At 39.1% G+C, this 20797-nt stretch overlaps 2 protein-coding genes across 2 annotated transcripts; one reads left to right on the top strand and one right to left on the bottom strand.

The window, feature by feature from the left end:
- The first annotated feature begins 1452 nt into the window (after positions 1–1452).
- tnfaip8l2a (tumor necrosis factor, alpha-induced protein 8-like 2a) lies at positions 1453–7085 on the top strand. Its single transcript, XM_056479099.1, has 2 exons — positions 1453–1888; positions 5865–7085. Exons 1-2 carry the CDS (start codon positions 1571–1573, stop codon positions 6105–6107), a joined length of 561 nt encoding a protein of 186 aa, XP_056335074.1. The 5' UTR covers positions 1453–1570; the 3' UTR covers positions 6108–7085.
- A 3728-nt stretch (positions 7086–10813) lies between these two features.
- On the bottom strand, positions 10814–17388 carry vps72a (vacuolar protein sorting 72 homolog a). The gene is made up of 6 exons (XM_056479092.1): positions 17013–17388; positions 15044–15196; positions 14652–14766; positions 13779–13958; positions 12855–12999; positions 10814–11438 (listed from the first exon to the last, which is right to left on the bottom strand). The coding sequence occupies exons 1-6, from the start codon at positions 17127–17129 to the stop codon at positions 11039–11041; spliced, it is 1110 nt and encodes a 369-aa protein (XP_056335067.1). The 5' UTR covers positions 17130–17388; the 3' UTR covers positions 10814–11038.
- Between the last annotated feature and the right edge of the window lie 3409 nt (positions 17389–20797).

The following is a 20797-nucleotide window of genomic DNA, read 5'->3' as shown; positions in this document are numbered from 1 at the left end:
ACATAGTAACTAGTCAGAACACCCCGGCAACCACATAGCAACTACTCAGAACACCTCAGTAAACAGGCAGCAACTACTAAGAACACCCCAGCTACCACATAGCAACTGCTCAGAACTACCACATAGCAAATACAACTGCTCAGAACACCTCGGCAACCCGACAGCACTACTTTGACACTACTTTGAACACCCAAGCAACTACAAAGCAACTACTCAGAACACCTCAGCACCCACATAGCAACTTTTAAGAACACCCCGGCAACCACATAGCTCCAGATATATTTAATGCCATGTTAAAATAAAGGGATAGTTCACCCCCAATAAATGTTTTAATCTGACACTGAATAAGCAGCAGACAATGGATGAATGAAGTAAATCTATCTTTAAAAAGATGTGGGAGAATGACACAGTGAGCTGGAAATCTTCATTCAGCAGTGTTTCTGTATCAGTCTCGAGTGTGTGAGTAATCTGAGCACCGTCTGACACATCCAGATCTGCTCTGAAACTCCACAAACACACGCTGTGGTGTAGAAACAGCAGACGCCAGACAGATCTCCTGTGTGTTTCTGTTTACACTCATGTCTTCAGCTCCATTACTGTGTTCATATTAGACTTTATTAATATTATTCAATAATTCAATATATTAGCACCGTCGCCCAGCAAGAAGGTCTCTGTCGAATTTTTGATTAATAGCACAACGCTAAGTTAAAGTCGACAAATTAAGAACGAAACACCCGAAATTACATGAAACTCCAGAGGAAATGTGGATAGCGTGGTGACGCAGTGACATTAATCGAATGATGTGCTTTAATATGTAAAACGGGATCATGAAAGAAACATTCAAAAAGCAGCTCATGTAAACACCTTCACCATATTACTGTCTTATTCAGATTAAGGCAAATTAATCGATGACTGATGTCCATGTAGACATTGTCTTGCCGAAATGGTTTGATCTTCATCCTCCTGCTAATGTAGATGTTGGACTGAAGCAGCTGATATTCATTCACACTGGGGAAGGGCAGAGGGTTGCTGAAGAACTACTGAGAGATCTCAGCTGCTGTCTGGGCTTTCCCTGCTTTTCTACACCTTCCTTTCTTCATGTGTTCAATACTTTTCCCCTGCGTCATTTCATTTGATTACACATAGCTTCATTTGTAAACTAATTAGATGTGTTTTCTTTGCACATATGGATTTCTTTGGTTGTTACCAACATCAGGTGAAAATTTCAAGTCAACAGCACCTTTAGAAAGATGTTTTCTGAGACAATGGAGACGTGTTCAATGCTTATTTGCTCCGCTGTACATCGCAGAAAACTAAATATCCCAATGCCAGTTTTCCCCCATATCGAGACGTTACTCAAGAGTCTGAAACAAAAAGAGCGTGTGACACGAAGCAGAAGTGACATATATCTCCTCCGATCACACCGCTTCCTCCTACAGTTACACAGCGGAAGACACAACTTCCTCAAACGACACAACACACACTCGACACAAACATCTCGGACTGCAGCAGCAGGTAAACACACACACACACCGGGCCTGCTGTGTGTCCGTCAGCTCGGCGTGCGCAGATGGAGGCCTTCAGCTCCAAAGACATGGCCATGCAGGCGCAGAAGAAGATCCTGAGCCGCATGGCCAGCAAATCTGTGGCTCAGATGTTCATCGACGACAACAGCAGCGAGGTGCTGGATGAGCTGTACCGCGTCTCCAAGGAGCACTCGGGGAACCGCGCAGAGGCCCAGAAGGTGGTCAAGAACATGATCAAGATCGCGGTGAAGGTCGGAGTTCTGTTCCGGCACGAGAAGTTCAGCGCAGAGGAGCTCAGCATCGCACAAGAGTTCAGGAAAAAACTGCACCACGGAGCCATGACGGCCATCAGCTTCCAGGAGGTACACACACACACTCACACACACATATAAATACATGCACAAACACTACTACACACACACACATGTATATATATATGTATGTATGTATGTATGTATGTATGTATATATATATATATACACACACACACACATATATATGCATGCATATACACTACTACTACACACACACACACACATTTATATGTACACACATATACACATGCACACACAATACACAGACATACACACATGTAAATACATCCGCGCGCACACACACACACACACACACACACACACACACACACACACACACACACACACACACATATATATATATATACACACACACATACATATATGTACACAGATACACACACATGTAAACATGCACACACACTACACAGACATACACACACATAAATACATGCGCACACACACATATTCAGTACATACACACACACAGACACACACATACATATATGTACACACATACACACACATATATACATGCGCACGCACACACACAGACACACACATATATTTATACTGCATACATACATGCACACACATATATACACATACACACACACGCACAAACACATTTATATAAACAGATATACACAGATGCACACACACTACACATACATGCAAACACACACATATAGATACACATACACACCGACATATGCCACACACACACGTATATATACACAGACAGACAGACACACACACACACACAAATAACATACATATATATGAACATCACACATACACACACATATATACATGCGCGCACATACACTACTACACACATACATATATGTACACCCACACTACTACACATACACATACGCACAAATATATACATGCACACACGATGCACACGCACTACATAGACATACACACATATATACATGCACACACACTACAGATACACAAACAAACACACATACAGTATATACACACATACACACAATTATAAATAATATATACTGTGTAAACACACACATGTACACATAAATATATGCATATATACACACGGACAGACAGACACACACACACGTTCCTACAGGTGAATACTGATTCTTCATTCTAGTGAATAGAGCGTGATGTTTACCAGTTCAATGTGTTCATTTCACATCAGCCAGGAAGAAACTGCTCAGAAAACCACATCCACACTGAACATCCTAGCAACTGTCCAGAAAACCCTAGAAACGTGACACTAGCCACCCAGAACATTGCTATTATGAACACTGTAGAAGCTGTACACTGTAGCGACCATCTAGAACACCCCTTTAACTGCATCTACTCTGATACTCTAGACACTGCTTAGTGACTGCTCATGTGTTTTAATGGCTGTGCGGTCTTTCTACAGCGCACGATGACTTTAACTCAGACTGCACACTTCAGAGTCATCACATTTACTACATTTGTGCTTTTCAATGTTTGTTATCCTTAATTAGACACTTTTTTGGCATTTTAGGCTCGTTTTGAGGACAAACTCTGTGTTTTTTTGGTGCGGATGCATGCTGCTGCAAGTGAAACTGTTTATCTGATTCAGTCCGCTGTCATTTCACTCATGCGGTGTAATAAGATATGACTGAAACTAACAGCAAAGCGCACATTAATATTGTTTACGTGAGGAGGATCAGTTAGTTTGTGTTTACCTTCAAATTATGTGCGTTTGATGATTAAAATGCATGAATAAAGTAGCAACAAAAGACTGAGAATTAAAAATAAACACTACATGATACATGAACATAATCGTTTATAACAATTAAATTGCTATGGATAGATAGTGGTGACTTCAAATTAATACCAGCATGCATCTGAAATATTCTCAAATTTCTTTATGATTATGTTGTCGTTCATTCATTCATTCATTTTACTTTCGGCTTAGTACCTTTATTAATCAAGGGTCACCACAGCGGAATGAACCGCCAACTCATCCAGCATATGTTTTACACAGAGGATGCGCTTCCAGCTGCAACCCAGTACTGGGAAACACCCACACACTCATACACTACGGCCAATTTAGTTAATCAATTCCCCTATAGCGCATGTGTTTGGACTGTTGTGGAAATCGGAGCACCCGGAGGAAACCCTCGCCAACATGGGGAGAACATGCAAACTCCACACAGAAACGCCAATTGACCCAGCCAGGACTCAAACCAGCGACCTTCTTGCTGTGAGGCGATTGTGCTACCCACTGCACCACCGTGACGCCTGATTATGTTGTCATTAATGTGAAATATTCATACCAAGCATAGTAACATGCATTATTTCTTGGAGAATAGTGAAGTCCACATCATAAATATAACAATAACACAATAAAGGAAGAAACAATATAGCCTTGGTTTGGAATCTGGCAAATAAAGATCCGAAATTAACTAATTATTAACCATTTACACTTCCTCAAGTGATTCCAAAAGCGTTTTTACTTTCTTTTTTTCCATCACATGGCATTTAAAGGCTTAACTAGGTTAATTAGCTAACTTTATGGTTAACTATGTAAGTTAAATAGTGGTATGTTCTGTAGACAATCAAAATAAACAGTTTCCTAAAGGTGCTGTATGTCAGTTTTTGACTCTTCTAAAGCATAAAAACACCATCATACGTTTGCAGATAGTTAGAAACATGCTCAGTAAACTTTCTTGCTTATCTGAAAAACAATGCTGAAGTCAGATATTCTGCTGTGAACATGTGTGTTACGTGCCGGAGCATCTGTCTTTATTTTGCTCCCTTTAACCCTCCCAATGCCAGTTTAGCCAATTATATTTCAGCCCCCCGGGTTGCCAGATGGTGGAAAACAGTGTATTTAATTCATTCATTCATGAAGGCTGTCAAAGTGTACATCCACAACCTCTGGAGGATGGCAGCAGACTCCGAAATGTCACACAGATTCAGAGTTCCACATGAGGTTATTAATTAGCAAATAATATAAATATTAGGAGCGTAAACATTAGGTGAGCAGGTCACATTGTAAGCCCGTGTCCTAACAACACGCTACGTGATGAGATTTGCAGTGATATTTAGCTGCTTGCACCAAACTAAACACAACAGAAATGTAAATATAGCCATTCAGAAGCACAGAATAGTGCACTCACTGCACTCTTTATAAAGTAATTAATACAAATTAAAGCCCTTTCACATTATTAAATGTAGATGCTGAATCACTGATATGTCTTGGTTTGCACTGCAGTTCCATTTCAAACGGTTTATTTAATTTTCCAGATCTGAGGTATATGGCAATAATAGTCATGTTAAATGGTGTTCATTCACTCACATTATTAATATTAAACCCTGAATAAACCACATGAGGTGTGCCTGAGCTGATCATTGTCAGTTGTTTGTTAGAAGCCATTTCTAATATATCAATTTCAGGTGATGTTTAGGACAAAAACTCCTTTTAATATGAGAAATATTCCTTCTATCGTATGCTGCTGCTTTTATTTAGAACATGATTAAAATCAGCCTTTAAGATCGACAGTCAGACACACTCCTGTCCTGTTGGTGTCGTCAATCTCGCAACCGGCACCAGTGCTTGTTTTAAAGCAGGTGTGCAATACCTAGATCAACCACTGGGTGTCAAACTTACATACTGCAACTTTAAGGGGTTAATAATATTGACCTTAAATTATTATTATTTTTTAAATGTAAAAACTTAAAAAAGAATAAGAGTTTCTCCAGTAGAAAAATATAATAGGAAATACTGTAAAAAATGTACGTGCTCTGTAGATATATTATTTTAAAAAGAACGAAAATTTCACATGAGTGCTAATAACGTTGTATGCACTTTTTCAGTGTATACTGCTTTGCATCATCATGTACTCTGCTTTATTTACTGAATTTCTTGAAGTACCTGAAAGTTTAAAAATAATTGTTCCCGACAAGTAATAAAATAATGAATGCGATAAATGTAAACGTGAAAATTAATTAATAAAATCAATAAATGCAATAAATATTCATGTAAAATGTTTCTGCATGTCTCCGTCAGGTGGAGTTTACCTTCGACAAGAGCGTGATGATAAACCTTCTGTCAGAGTGTCGGGATCTGCTGCTGAAGCTGGTGGAGAAACACCTCACTCCCAAATCTCTAGACCGCATCAGGCATGTCTTCAACCATTACGCGAACCCGGAGCTCCTGACGCACCTGTACGACCCGCAGGGCAACCTGTGGAGCAACCTGAGCAAGATCTGCAGCGGCCTCAACCATATGATCGAGGAGGGAAAACTCTGAGCTGGAAACACAGGACTAAACACCTCAAAGAAAATTATGATGATACAAAGCCAAGACGTTAGTTATTTTTATAAGTTAATCAGGTTTCAACTAATTTTTTTTTTAGTTATACAAAGTTTAACTTAATATTTTTAGTCAGTAAAAAAAATTCACATGATTCAACTAAAACATTAGGTCAGCAATAATTTTTATACAGTGCACACAGCAGTACTTACATGTCAGACTCATTTTCAGCTTCTTCCCAGCTGAAAATAATCATTTACTGATTAATTATAACAGCTAATAAGAACCATTCAGAATGCATTGAGGTCAAGTTGGCTTTATATTCACACATTCCGACATCCTCCTTAGGGAAATCATGTTAGCAGCTGATGGCTATCAAAGTACATCAGTGTTCAAAGTCAATTAAATAGTGCTTATGCTGTTTTAAAGTCAAACTTTATTAGGTACACCTGACTAGTACCGTGTCGGACCCCCTTTTGCCTTCAGAACCGCCTTAATCCTTCATGGCAGAGATTCAACAAGCTACTGGAAATATTCCTCAGAGATTTTGCTCCATATTGACATGATAGCATCACACAGTTGCTGCAGATTTGTCGGCTGCACATCCATGATGCCAATCTCCCGTTCCACCACATCCCAAAGGTGCTCTATTGGATTGAGCTCTGGTGACTGTGGAGGCCATTTGAGTACAGTGAACTCATTGTCATGTTCAAGAAACCAGTCTGAGATGATTGGTGCTTTATGACATGGTGCGTTATCCTGCTGGAAGTAGCCATCAGAAGATGGAGACACTGTGCTCATAAAGGGATGGACATGGTCAGCAACAATACTCAGGTAGGCTGTGGTGTTGACACCATGCTCAATTGGTACTAATGGACCCAAAGAAAATCTCCCCCACACCATTACACCACCACCACCAGCCTGAACTGCTGATACAAGGCAGGATGGATCCATGCTTTCATGTTGTTGAGGCCAAATTGTGAGCCGAGCATCCGAATGTGTCAGCAGAAATGGAGACTCATCAGACCAGGCAACGTTTCTCCAATCTTCTATTGTCCAGTTTTGGTGAGCCTGTATGAATTGTAGCCTCAGTTTCCTGTTCTTAGCTGACAGGAGCGGCACCCGGTGTGGTCTTCTGCTGCTGTAGCCCATCCGCCTCAAGGTTGGACGTGTTGTGTGTTCAGAGATGCTCTTCTGCAGACCTCGGTTGTAACGAGTGCTTATTTGAGTTACTGTTGCCTTTCTATCAGCTGGAACCAGTCTGGCCATTCTCCTCTGACCTCTGGCATCAACAAGGCATTTGCACCCACAGAACTGCCGCTCACTGGATATTTCCTCTTTGTCGGACCATTCTCTGTAAACCCTAGAGATGGTTGTGCGTGAAAATCCCAGTAGATCAGCAGTTTCTGAAATACTCAGAGCAGCCCGTCTGGCAGCAACAACCATGCCACGTTCAACGTCACTTAAATCCCCTTTCTTCCCCATTCTGATGCTCGCTTTGAACTGCAGCAGATTGTCTTGACCATGGCTGCATTCGAAACCACCTACTACTCAGTAGTTACTGCATTTGAATTTAAACGTACTACTCGGCCGTTAGAAAAGTATGTTCTATACAGTATGAATGTGAGAAGTATGAATGGAATTCGGACGTACTACATCCGCCATTTTGTCATTGTCACGTGACTTACCTGTGTCAGTTGTGTAGCTTCAGTCCCATTCATGAATTCTGTTTGGAGGCATAATGGGATAGCGCAGCATGCATGGGATGCACTTCAGACTTTTGCTCGAAGTAGTAGGTCATCCGGGTACTTCTCGCATACTGATTTTCGAATTCTATGAATTCGGACATACTACTCGGCTCACATACTGATTTTAGCGTACTGTATAGTATGGAAGTATGCAGTTTCGGACACAGCCCATGTCTACATGCATTGAGCTGCTGCCATGTGAATGGCTGATTAGAAATGTTTGCATTAACGAGATGTTGGACAGGTGTACCTAATAAAGTGGCCAATGAGTGAACATGATAATTCAGACTGCATATTCAAAGTAGAGTAGTAAACAATATAGAGTTCATTAAATAAATGAATGTGCGAATATAAAACCAACTTCAATTCACAATGCTCAGGTTAAACATTCTGAAAGTCTGTGAGAAATCATCAGTACAATGCATATTTTACAACCGCACATTGTTAGTCTGGGTTCAGAAAATTAAGTGTTCATGTGAGTACATTACAAACAAAGTCAATGCTAAATAAATCATGTTGAATAAAGACTAACCGACGCTGAACTTGCGCGGAATTCGACTGAATCGCGTCTACCGGAAATTCAAACAATCTTATTCAACTAGAGCGAGTGACAGAAAGCTCGGTGATATTTATGAATTCAGCATTTAGTCTAAAAGTGAACAATTCGTGTAATTTAATCCACTAAAAACACTGCTTGTTTTGGTAATCTTTGATCAAACTCTTACCAGCAATTCTTCTCTGTCCGATTGATGAATTGGCGAAATTTTAGCCACGCCCCTATGACCGTTAATTTCATGTGATTGACAGACGAGAGGTCGAGCGCAAATATAAAACCCCGCCCCATACTCGATTTTCAGTTTAAATAGGAAATGTCATCATACTGAAATAAAAACTTCTGATTAACATACTTACACTTATTTCATTAGCTGTGGTTCAGAACTGCTCGAGTTTCTTCTGTGGAATGCAAAGGATGATATGAAAGTCAGTGAGTTCAGACATCTTGAGTTTCACAGAAAAAGGCGGCCATTTAAACATTCCCCTTTTTTGTATATAGAAAATGGAGGATTTTGAACACAACTAACGTCTGATTTTAAAGTTTAACACCATTTCCAGCCATGTATCTTTACAACTAAACAAATACTTACACAACACTGGACTTCTTGTACAGATCTGTTTATCGGTGAAGTGATTTCTTTCTGATTTGCTCTTCATGTTTTATTTTGTTGAACATCAACAGTAATGTTCAAAACAGAGTAGATCTGACCTAATTAATGTTTAATGTTTAAGAATAAAGGACTGTTTTCTTACATCAAATATCTTTTTACTTGGGGATCTTCATGATGGAATCCAATAGATAGATAGATAGATAGACAGATAGATGTATAAACAAATCAATCTAAATCTATATCTCCTCTTGCAATCTTAAGTAAAAACAAATGTAAGAATCATTCATTTTCCTTCAGCTTAGTCCCTTTATTAATCAGGGGTCGCCACAGCGGAATGAACCACCAACTATTCCAGCATATGTTTTACACAGCGGATGCCCTTCCAGCAGCAACCCAGTACTGGGAAACACTCAAACACATTAATTCACACATACACTACAGCCAATTTAGTTGATCAATTCCCCTATAGCGCATGTGTTTGGACTGTGGGGGAAACCGGAGCACCCGGAGGAAACCCACACCAACACGGGGAGAACATGCAAACTCCACACAGAAACACCAACTGACCCAGCCGGGACTCAAACTAGCCATCGTGTCACCAAATGTCAGAATCATGAGATAGAAAATCACAATAACATTTTTCACTTGTAAAAATGGTTGAAAAAAGCACAGAATACGCCGGTTTTGAGAGCAAACAAGGTCAGAATTGCAGGATATTGTAATTTAAGTTTGTGAAATTCTCTAATGAAGTTTTCCACTTAATTTATTTGTTATTCTGAGGTGAAGATTAAACAAACAAAACCAAAAAAACTCAACTAAAATCTGTGAAAACTAAATTAATTCTGAGGAAAAAAACCCTGAAATGCGAGATATAAACTCACAAGTTGCAGTGACATCTCTGCATGTGTAGTATTAAACTGCAAAATAATCATTACAAACATAAATAAATAAACACTTTAAAGTTTTTCAGTGACACGGTTTTATTCCTGTTTTATACAAAAAAAATAGTAAAAAATTAAAACAATAAATCAGAAAAATAACAGCAGGGAGCCAACGCTGGTGATGCGTGTTCAGTCCTCAGCAAACAAAGCTTTGAATCACTCAGACTGATTCAGCTGAATCAATACTTTACAATAGGATCTCATTTGTTCACATTACATCAGCTATCATGAACAAAGATCAATATTTATATATTTCAGCATTAATGAATCTGTAAGTAAACATTGAGACAGTTCACTCAACATTTAAATTCTGTCATTATTTACACACCCTTCACTTATTTCTAACCTTTCAATTTCTTCTGTTGAACACTTAAGAAGATATTTTGAAGAATGTTGAAAACCTGTAACCACTGATCTCCATTAGTTTTTCCTACTATGGAAGTCAATGGTTAACGGTTTTCAGCATTCTTCAAAATATCTTCTTATGTGTTTAACTGAAGAAAAAAACTCATGTTTATAATCATCAAGAGTAAGTAAAGTTAAATTTGTGGGTGAACTGTCACTTTAAAAGGTACTGTATTAGGAAAAAGACTGAAAATAGCATTAGCTGATGTTATCAAATGAATCTTAATAGTAAAGTGTGTACCTTAGATCATTACTGAGCATGCTCAGACTCAGACCTGAGTGATATGCTTATAAACACAACACAAAAAAATCATTATGGTGTTTAAAGAGACAGTTCACCCAAAAAATGACAAGTCTCTCACCATTTACTCACCCTTCAAACCTTTATGATGATACTACTACTACTAATAATAATAATAATAATTAAAAAAATAATATTGATTTTATTAATTTAATAATTAATAACTTTATAAGGTTATTTCTTCTGTTGAACACAAAAGAAGATATTTTGAAGAATGCTGAAAGCCTGTAACCATTCACTTCCATTTGTTTTACCTACAATGGAAGTCAATGGTTACCAGTTTCCAGCATTCTTCAACAGACGCTCATAAAGGTTTAAAGGGAGAGTAAACAGTGTGTGAATGTTGATGTTTGGGTGAACTGTGTCTTTAAGTGGCGGCGGCGCTCTGCTTGAGCACAGCTTTTGGTCGTGCGCTCTTTGGATTAGCTGGTGAATCGCTAGCATCAGTGTTAGCGCTGAAGCTTCCGGAAGCGTTGGGGAATCCGTGAGCGGCGATGTATTTCTGATAGGCTTCTCTGATGATCCTGAAGGCTCTGGCGTTTGCGTATGGGATGTCCGTCACAGGGTCGCGGTACAGGGCAGGTTTATGGGTCACAGGACACACCTCCTGCACTGGGTGGGTGGGGCTACAGCGAGCCGCCGGCGGGAAGGCAGAGCTAAACGCCTCATCATCACTAAAGGTGATGTAAGTCCTCGAGCACAGAGACCCCGCCCCCTGTGTGGAGGAGGAGGAGGTGGGCGTGGCCTGGGGTGTGTCCTGGTCCAGCCTACAAGAAGAAGGTGGAGTCTATCAATCGTGTTTCATTCACAATAAACTGTGATGTTATTATTGAGTAATGAATTCAGCACAGACTGAAATAAAATATAAATATCAGATGGAAAGAAAAGAAATTCAATTAACAATACAAATCAATATGATATAGCACTGTAAAACACTGTAGTGCTTTATGTGTGTGTTTACAGTGGTGTTGCATTAATGTGTGTGTTTTTACAGTAGTTGTGTGTTAATGTGTGTGTGTTTACAGTAGTGTTGCATTAATGTGTGTGTGTGTGTGTGTGTGTTTACAGTAGTGTTAATGTGTGTGTGTGTGTGTGTGTGTGTGTGTGTGTTTACAGTAGTGTTGCTTTAATGTGTGTGTGTTTACAGTAGTGTTGCATTAATGTGTGTGTGTGTGTTTTTTTTTACAGTAGTGGTGTGTTAATGTGTGTGTGTGTTTACAGTAGTGGTGTGTTAATGTGCGTGTTTACAGTAGTGTTGCATTAATGTGTGTGTGTGTGTGTTTTTTTTTACAGTAGTGGTGTGTTAATGTGTGTGTGTTTACAGTAGTGGTGTGTTAATGTGCGTGTTTACAGTAGTGTTGCATTAATGTGTGTGTGTGTGTTTTTTTTTTACAGTAGTGGTGTGTTAATGTGTGTGTGTTTACAGTAGTGGTGTGTTAATGTGCGTGTTTACAGTAGTGTTGCATTAATGTGTGTGTGTGTGTTTTTTTTTACAGTAGTGGTGTGTTAATGTGTGTGTGTTTACAGTAGTGGTGTGTTAATGTGCGTGTTTACAGTAGTGTTGCATTATTGTGTGTGTGTTTACAGTAGTGTTGCATTATTGTGTGTGTGTTTACAGTAGTGGTGTGTTAATGTGTGTGTGTGTGTGTGTGTTTACAGTAGTGTTGTATTATTGTGTGTGTTTACAGTAGTGGTGTGTTTAATGTGTGTGTGTGTGTGTGTGTTTACAGTAGTGTTGTATTATTGTGTGTGTTTACAGTAGTGGTGTGTTAATGTGTGTGTGTGTGTGTGTTTACAGTAGTGTTGTATTATTGTGTGTGTTTACAGTAGTGGTGTGTTAATGTGTGTGTGTGTTTACAGTAGTGTTGTATTATTGTGTGTGTTTACAGTAGTGGTGTGTTAATGTGTGTGTGTGTGTGTTTACAGTAGTGTTGCATTATTGTGTGTGTGTTTACAGTAGTGGTGTGTTAATGTGTGTGTGTGTGTGTTTACAGTAGTGTTGTATTATTGTGTGTGTTTACAGTAGTGGTGTGTTAATGTGTGTGTGTGTGTGTGTGTTTACAGTAGTGTTGTATTATTGTGTGTGTTTACAGTAGTGGTGTGTTAATGTGTGTGTATGTTTTACAGCAGTTGTAATAATGTGTGTGTGTTCACAGTAGTGTTTTATTAGTGTGTGTGTTTACCCCTCCACGTCGACGTTCTCCTCCTTCAAGTGTGTGTCAGGCAGCAGTGGCATCAGCACTGAGTGATAGCGGATCATCGGACCCTCAAACCGCCTCTTCTTATGAACCTGCTTCTTCTTATCTGCCTCCAGACGCTCATAGTTTTCTGAAAAACACACACACACACACACACACGCACGCACACACACACACACACACACACACACAGAGCATTATAATGTGAAGAGTGCAGATGCTCATCAGTGATTTTACTGCACTAATAAGACTAATAGCAGCAAACACACTGCTCTAAACTGTCATTAATCTGATGCCTGGCATTATAATGATTATCTACACTCCCTGACAGAAGTCTTGTCGTGGATCTCAGTTGTAAGAGCAGCAAATAAACACTGGACTTCTAGTTGATCATAAAGTGTCAGAAGGTGGATTTCTCTGCTGAATCATCTGTTGATCTGCATCAATCGTTGAAGATGAACACAAAGACTCTTGATGAACTCTGGGAGTCCTGCAAGAAGGCTTTCTTCACCATTCCAGATGACTTTATTAATCAGTGATTTGAGTCATGTCAGAGATGTATGGATGCAGTCCTCCAAGCTCATGATGGAGTCAGACACAATATTCATTCTGTTTCCACTGCAGCATGAGCACATATTCTATACTGGACATTATTGAAGGTTCAGTGAGCAGACTTTAGTCTAAGCAGAGTCAGACCGCACTGTCCTAATCAAATCAGTCAACATCAAGACATGATCAGATTATATTGTGCTCAAATAAGCCTCATCTAGAGGGCTTTACCTTTATTAGAAGACACTTCTGACACCAAATCATCAACTAGAAGTCAAGTTAGTATTAGCTGTTCCTAAAACTTGGATAGGCCACAAGACTTTAGTCAGGTAGTGTAGTGTTCTGGAGGTGTGCAGTTACCCAGTGAGCGCAGGTTGCTCTCGGCGGTGAGTTTGGCTTCATCCAGCAGCTCGTCCTGTGTCAGCACGCGTTCGCTCTGCGCTCCTTTCCTCTTGCGCGGCGCCTCCTGCTGGCGCTCCTGCAGACGCTCGTTCGTCTTGCGTGTGTGTTCACTCGTCGACTTGCGCACCGACTTACGAACTGAAACAGCAGCAGCACTACAGGTTTACTGGGATCAGCGCTGTTTTACATTCAGAAAACACCACAGTTTTTAAAGCTACGCATTTTATTAAGCAATTAAAGTTGTTAAACATTAAGGAAAACATTTATTAAAACTCCCATGAAGTGCTTTGATATGTGCATTTTTTATTTGATGTTTGACGTAATCTCAACTGAAACAAAGAGAGGGTGGGGCATAACATAGCTCCTCCCCTTTAAAAAAAACAGCCAATAGCGTTGTGTTTTCTCTCAGCTCTGCCTGTGAGAGTGCTTGAGCTCAAGCGCATTAAATGAATAGCCAATGAGAACAAGGAGGCGGGGCATGTCAGACACTAGAGAGCATTTGATTGGTCAGAAGATCTGATGAAAAACTGAAGTATGAGGAGACGACAGAAGCATCATTAATCTAAGCTTTGGATGTTTATATCAGGTTTAGAGCTGCTACATGTGAACTGTGTCTGTTTTGGAGACACTGGATTATAGATATAACAGACTGATACTAACATCTGAAACACTTTATTTCACAGGACCTTTAATATTAATTAAAGCTAATAATTAATAACTACAAGTGTATATATATATATATATATATATATATATATAAAAATGAAGACTACTTTAAAATATCAAATCGGTTGTAGTGTGTGTGTGTGTGTGTGTGTGTGTGTGTCTCACTGTCTCCTAAATCCTGCAGCTCATCCCGAACGATGCGTCGCTCGACTCTGGGCCGCTCTGGCTTTAATTCTTCAGCCACTCGCTTCACTTTGGGCTTGGAGACCTTCAGCGGCTCCTGAACACACACACACACACAGACACAAAAATGAGCTTGCATATGCCCGCTGATTCATATACACACAGACACACACACACACAAATATATATACACACACACAGACAAATGTGCGCAAAGACATACAAAAACAAACACACGTGCACAAAGAAACACAGACATACACACATACAAACAGTGACACACACACACACACACACAAACAAACACATACAGACACACACATACACAAACAGACACTCACTCTCTCTCTCTATGTGTGCGTGAGATTTGTGACCTTGTATGCTTTGGTGACGACGCGGCTCTTCCTCTTCGGTGCGTCCTCCTCCTGTCCGCTGTCAGGTTCGTCTCCCTCATCGATGTCGAAGTCGCTGTCCACCTCATCCTCCGTGTCCGAGTGATCGCCGTGGTACTCGTCATCGCCAGACTCCTGCAGCATCACCACGGCAACAAAAAAAGCATGCTTTTTATATCACAAGATGAAAATAACACCAGACAACAGTTACCGATATTAGGAAAAATACTCTTTACGATTAACTCGTGCAATTTCACGTTAACGCTTAATTGTAAAAGTAAAACGATTAGAGAAAAATGTCTGTCAAAAAATATTGTCAAAGTAAATATACATACAGTGCTCAGCATATATGAGTTCACCCCTCACACATCTCTCTTTTAAATTCATATGTTTAATAAGAAGCTTTACAGTATTATAATTGTGCATATACATTAGATTAGTCAGTACTGAAGCCAAATCTGGAGCTTATCTAACAAAATAACTTACGATAACGCTCCAAACACTAGTACAGCCAAATTTAGATTAAAAAAAAAAAGGACAAAATAAGAAAAGCAAAAAAATAAAAATAAAAAATAAAATAAAAAGTGAAAGATTTAATTGAAATTTTGTAGGTTGTAATTGTTTTGCAATATTTTGCTTGAATGTAATTGTATTATCTTTCCATTTCTAAATACGTTTGGTGACCAAAATATTATTTTAATAAATATATCAATTTGATAAATCTGTTTTGCTTAAATGCACCAAAATACATTACCTAAAAAATGGGGTCTACTCAATTATGCTGAGCACTGTGTGTATATTTTAATGGACATATATTTATTTTAACCAGCATCCGTCCTAATGATAACTACTAAAGTTATTTAAATAAACTAATAAATAAAAACAATTTTATTTTATATTTGTTCATAATAAAGACTTTAAATCACATGCCACACAGTTTGTGTTTATAAAATAAATAAATACATAAATAAATAAATAATTTATAAAAAATAAATAATAAAAATAATAATCATCACACACTCATGAGGATCCTAATTTTTTTTATTTGTCTTAAATAGGTGAATGAAATTAAATGAGAGTAACATAATAGGATTTAAAATAATTATATATTTTTTTGCCAACATTATAAAATTTATTATTTCAACAAAAGGATGCACAAGGGTATAATTACATAAATGTAAGGTGTTGAACACATGCAAGTAATGTAAACTAATTACATAAACACACTCTCTCTCTCTCTCACACACACACACACACACACAGATAGACAGATAGATAGATAGATAGATAGATAGATAGATAGATAGATAGATAGATAGATAGGTAGGTAGGTAGGTAGGTAGGTAGGTAGGTAGGTAGGTAGGTAGGTAGGTAGGTAGGTAGGTAGGTAGGTAGGTAGGTAGGGTGGGTGGGTGGGTGGGTAGGTAGGTAGGTAGGTAGGTAGGTAGGTAGGTAGATAGATAGATAGATAGATAGATAGATAGATAGATAGATAGATAGATAGATAGATAGATAGATAGAGGTAAAATTGGTTTTATTGTCACACATTTAGACTTTCTCCTTAATAATATAATTTCAGAACACTATTATAAACAGGGAAATCAAATTAGCAGCCAATGACTATCATCGTATAATATTGTTTACAGTCAATGAAATAGTGCTAATGTTGTTTTGAAGTCAAACTCACTTGCTAATTCAGACCCAACAGTAATAACAGTGCGGTAAATAATACAGCTGTGACTGTTCATAAAAATGAACGAATCTGCTATTATAAAACCAACTTTAGCTTATTTATTTCCATAAACATGCACTGGAGTTAACTATAACATAAATTAAACATGCTGAATATACTCCATTCGTCTAATTAAACTATATAAACACACTCAGTCACTCAGAACACACACGTTACACAGATATATCAGCGTTAATGTGTTAACAGTGTGCTGCTCACGTCATTGAATCCTCCGTATGTGGTCTTGTAAAACTCATCCTCTTCTTCTGCGTCCAGCAGCTTAGACATGCGGTTTCCCGCAGTGCTGCGCTGTTCTCTGCTGTTCGCCAAACTCATTTCTACACCGATAACTCAATTATTCAACTCTGAATTTCTGAATTTCTACTCTGTGTTCAGTCGCCTCAGTTCATTTAGCTCACCGGACCCACGCATGCGCACAACCGCGCTCCCACAACACGCGAGGGGATGAAACTAATAATTGTTTTATTACTATAACATCAAAGTACTTACAAATACATCATTATAAATTAAATGTTACAACGATGAAAACCTCAACAACACAATGAAAGCGGCAGAGAAACATCACTTCCGGTGTGTGCAGCTCCACACTGACACGCGCAGGACTGGAAGACTGGATGGTACACTTGTGCTTAACGCTTAACATTTACTTTATCCTACACTCCTAATTATCCATTATTTCATAATATTACTTCATGATCCAGTAGCTTTAAATGGACACAATTATTCTACATTCAGAATTATTTAATATAGTTTTATAATCAACCATTATTTCATATATAACTCCATAATCCAGTAGTAAACTAAAACATATAAACTATATGTTTATATATATAGTATAATGTATCTATGTTTACTTATATATATATACACGACACGGTGGCTTAGTGAGTAGCACAATCGCCTCACAGTAAGAAGGTCACTGGGTTGAGCCTCGGCTGGGTCAGTTGGTGTTTCTGTGTGGAGTTTGCATGTTCTCCACGTGTTGGTGTGGGTTTCTATAGGGGAATAGGGGAATTGATTAACTAAACTGGCCGTAGTGTATAAGTGTTTGTGAATGAGTGTGTATGGGTGTTTCCCAGCAATGGGTTGCAGCTGGAAGGGCATCCGCTGTGTAAAACAAATGCTGGAATAGTTGGCGGTTCATTCCACAGTGGTGACCCCTGATGAATAAAGGGACCAAGCCGAAGGAAAATGAATGAATGAATGAATAAAGCAAATGAGAAGGGGGCGGGGTATATCAGGCACTAGAAAGCATTTGATTGGTCAGAAGATTTGATGAGAAACTGAAGTATGAGGTGACGTCAAAAAATCGTTGATCCATTTATAACAGGGGTGTCCAAACTCGGTCCTGGAGGGCCGGTGTCCGCTATATTTTAGTTCCAACGCCAATTAAACACACCTGAAGTAGCTAATTAAGCTCTTTCTAGGTATACTAGAAACTTCCAGGCAGGTGTGTTGAAGGAAGTTGAAGCTAAACTATGCAGGACAGCGGCCCTCCAGGACCGATTTTGGACACCCCTGATTTAGAAAGAAGCACCAAACTTCAAACTTTAGATGTCTATATCAGGTTTACATCCTCTACGTGTAAACATCACTGTTCCAGAGAAAGATTATAGATCTCTTTATATACTTACTCTAACATCTAAAACACTTTATTTTAATTTCACATGACCTTTAAATGTGAAACTGAAGTGAGCATTAAGGATACAGAGAGTTTTATTAACTTTTTTATTGAAGAATATAACTGACAAGTATACAGGATTACATGATAACATATGTAACAGTCTTACCAAACTTAGTCAGTGATGCAGAACATACATTAAATAAAAAAATACTACAATACAGAGAGTTGAGCATTCAGAATAAACTGAAGTGTTTATATGGGCTTCTATTGGCTGTGAGGGCAAACACGTGACCTTGATTCGTCACGCTGTATTTACAGAAGAGTCATTCATAAGCGCGTGATGCCGTTTATACTGGCTTCATGTCCGGTTCTATTAGTTTTTGATTCACGCGTGGATCGTGTTATTTCAGGAGATTCAACGTGACGATCTTCCTGAAGTCTTTAAATTCTTCTGGTAAAAGCTAAACAGTGTAAAATATGCGGAAGTTTGATCTCTGAGCTCCAGAAGATGGCGCCGCAAACAAACACACACACACGCCTGGAAAAACTAAAGCTCATTGTAATTATTAACGTTCATTTACACCCAATTATGAGCATTTATAATCTCTGAACTTTTTTAGAGCTAAAGAATCAGTATTTTATAAAAATAGTCATAACTTACTACCCAAACTAAACTCTAAAACCGTAGCATCTGATCAGAATATTAGCTAATCACAGCGTACATGTTTTTATCCCTGCTAATAAACTAATACATTGTTAGAAATGTCAACAAAATTCACATAAACTAGACATACATTGTTTTTATGAGAAATTCCAGCTGAATATAAGCTATTTGTTGTTATTTAAGGCTGGTCAAGCTGGTTTTAGCTGGTTGACCAGCCTGGTTTTAGCGGGGTTTTCGCCATTTCCAGCCTGGTCTTAGCTGATCAGGCTGGAAAATGACCAGCTAAAACCAGCTTCACCAGCCTAGACAGGCTGGGAGCCCAGCCAAAACCAGCTATGCCCAGCTTAAACCAGGCTGGTCAAGCTGGTTTTAGCTGGATTTAGCTGGTCATTTTCCAGCCTGACCAGCTAACACCAGGCTGGAAACGGCCAAAACCCCTCTAAAACCAGGCTGGTCAACCAGCTAAAACCAGCCAATCAGCCTAGGCTGGTTTAAGCTGTTTTTTTCAGCAGTAGCCTAATTTATATTTCAGTGAAAATAAACTCATTAGACTTAAAATAAAAATAGTGACCTGTGCTTTGTCAATAAATAGTTAAATTCTTATAAATAACAATCAATAAATAAACAAAGTATCATTCATTCATTTTCCTCCGGCTTAGTCCCTTTATTCATCAGGGGTCGCCACAGTGGAATGAACCGCCAACTATTCCAGCATATGTTTTATGCAGCGAATGCCCTTCCAGCTGCAACCCAGTACTGGGAAACACCCATACACACTCATACACTACATCTAGTTTAGTTCATCAATTCCCCTATAGCGCATGTGTTTGGACTGTGGGCGAAAGCGGAGCACCCGGAGGAAACCCACACCAACACGGGGAGAACATGCAAACTCCACACAGAAACACCAACTGACCCAGTCGGGACTCGAACCAGCGACCTTCTTGCTGTGAGGCCACAGAGCTAACCACTGAGCCACCATGCTGCCTAAATGAGCAGCTTTAAATGTTAATTCCCTTTCTCAGACGAATGTGTGTATGATGAATAATCTGTCTTTGAGTCAGAGTTTCTTTCATCAGTGTTGCCATGATCTTCATTTTGATCTTTTGATCTTTGTGCAGCTCATGATAATCAGAGAAATGTGTTCAGGGCACATTTTTGACAGTCCTCACATTCCTCTGACGCACAGAGAGAGATTCATTGCAGAACATTTCACAATACAACAAACATGTGCAAACACTGATCATCCAGACTGTGTGAATGGACTATAAATGATCATATTCATCTCTCATGCTATGGGCGTCATGGTGGCGCAGTGGGTAACCCGATCACTTCACAGCAAGAAGGTCGCTGGTTCAGTTGCCATTTCTGTGTGGAGTTTGCATGTTCTCCCCGTGTTGGTGTGGGTTTCCTCCGGGTGCTCCGGTTTCCCCCACAGTCCAAACACATGCGCTATAGGGGAATTGGGTAAGCTAAATTGTCTGTAGTGTATGAGTGTGTGTGAATGGTAGTGTATGGGTGTTTCCCAGTGATGGGTTGCGGCTGGAAGGGCATCCGCTGTGTAAAACATATGCTGGATAAATTGGTGGTTCATTCCGCTGTGGTGACCCCAGATTAATAAAGGGACTAAGCTGAAAAGAAAATGAAGTTTGCTAAAGAACCGATTAGCATGAGCATATTAGCAAACGACATCTG

This window comes from Danio aesculapii, chromosome 19, assembly GCF_903798145.1.
Source record: "Danio aesculapii chromosome 19, fDanAes4.1, whole genome shotgun sequence".
NCBI lineage: Eukaryota > Metazoa > Chordata > Actinopteri > Cypriniformes > Danionidae > Danio > Danio aesculapii.
Note: the sequence above shows the minus strand (reverse complement) of the source record. Positions and strands in the feature narration are given on the sequence as shown.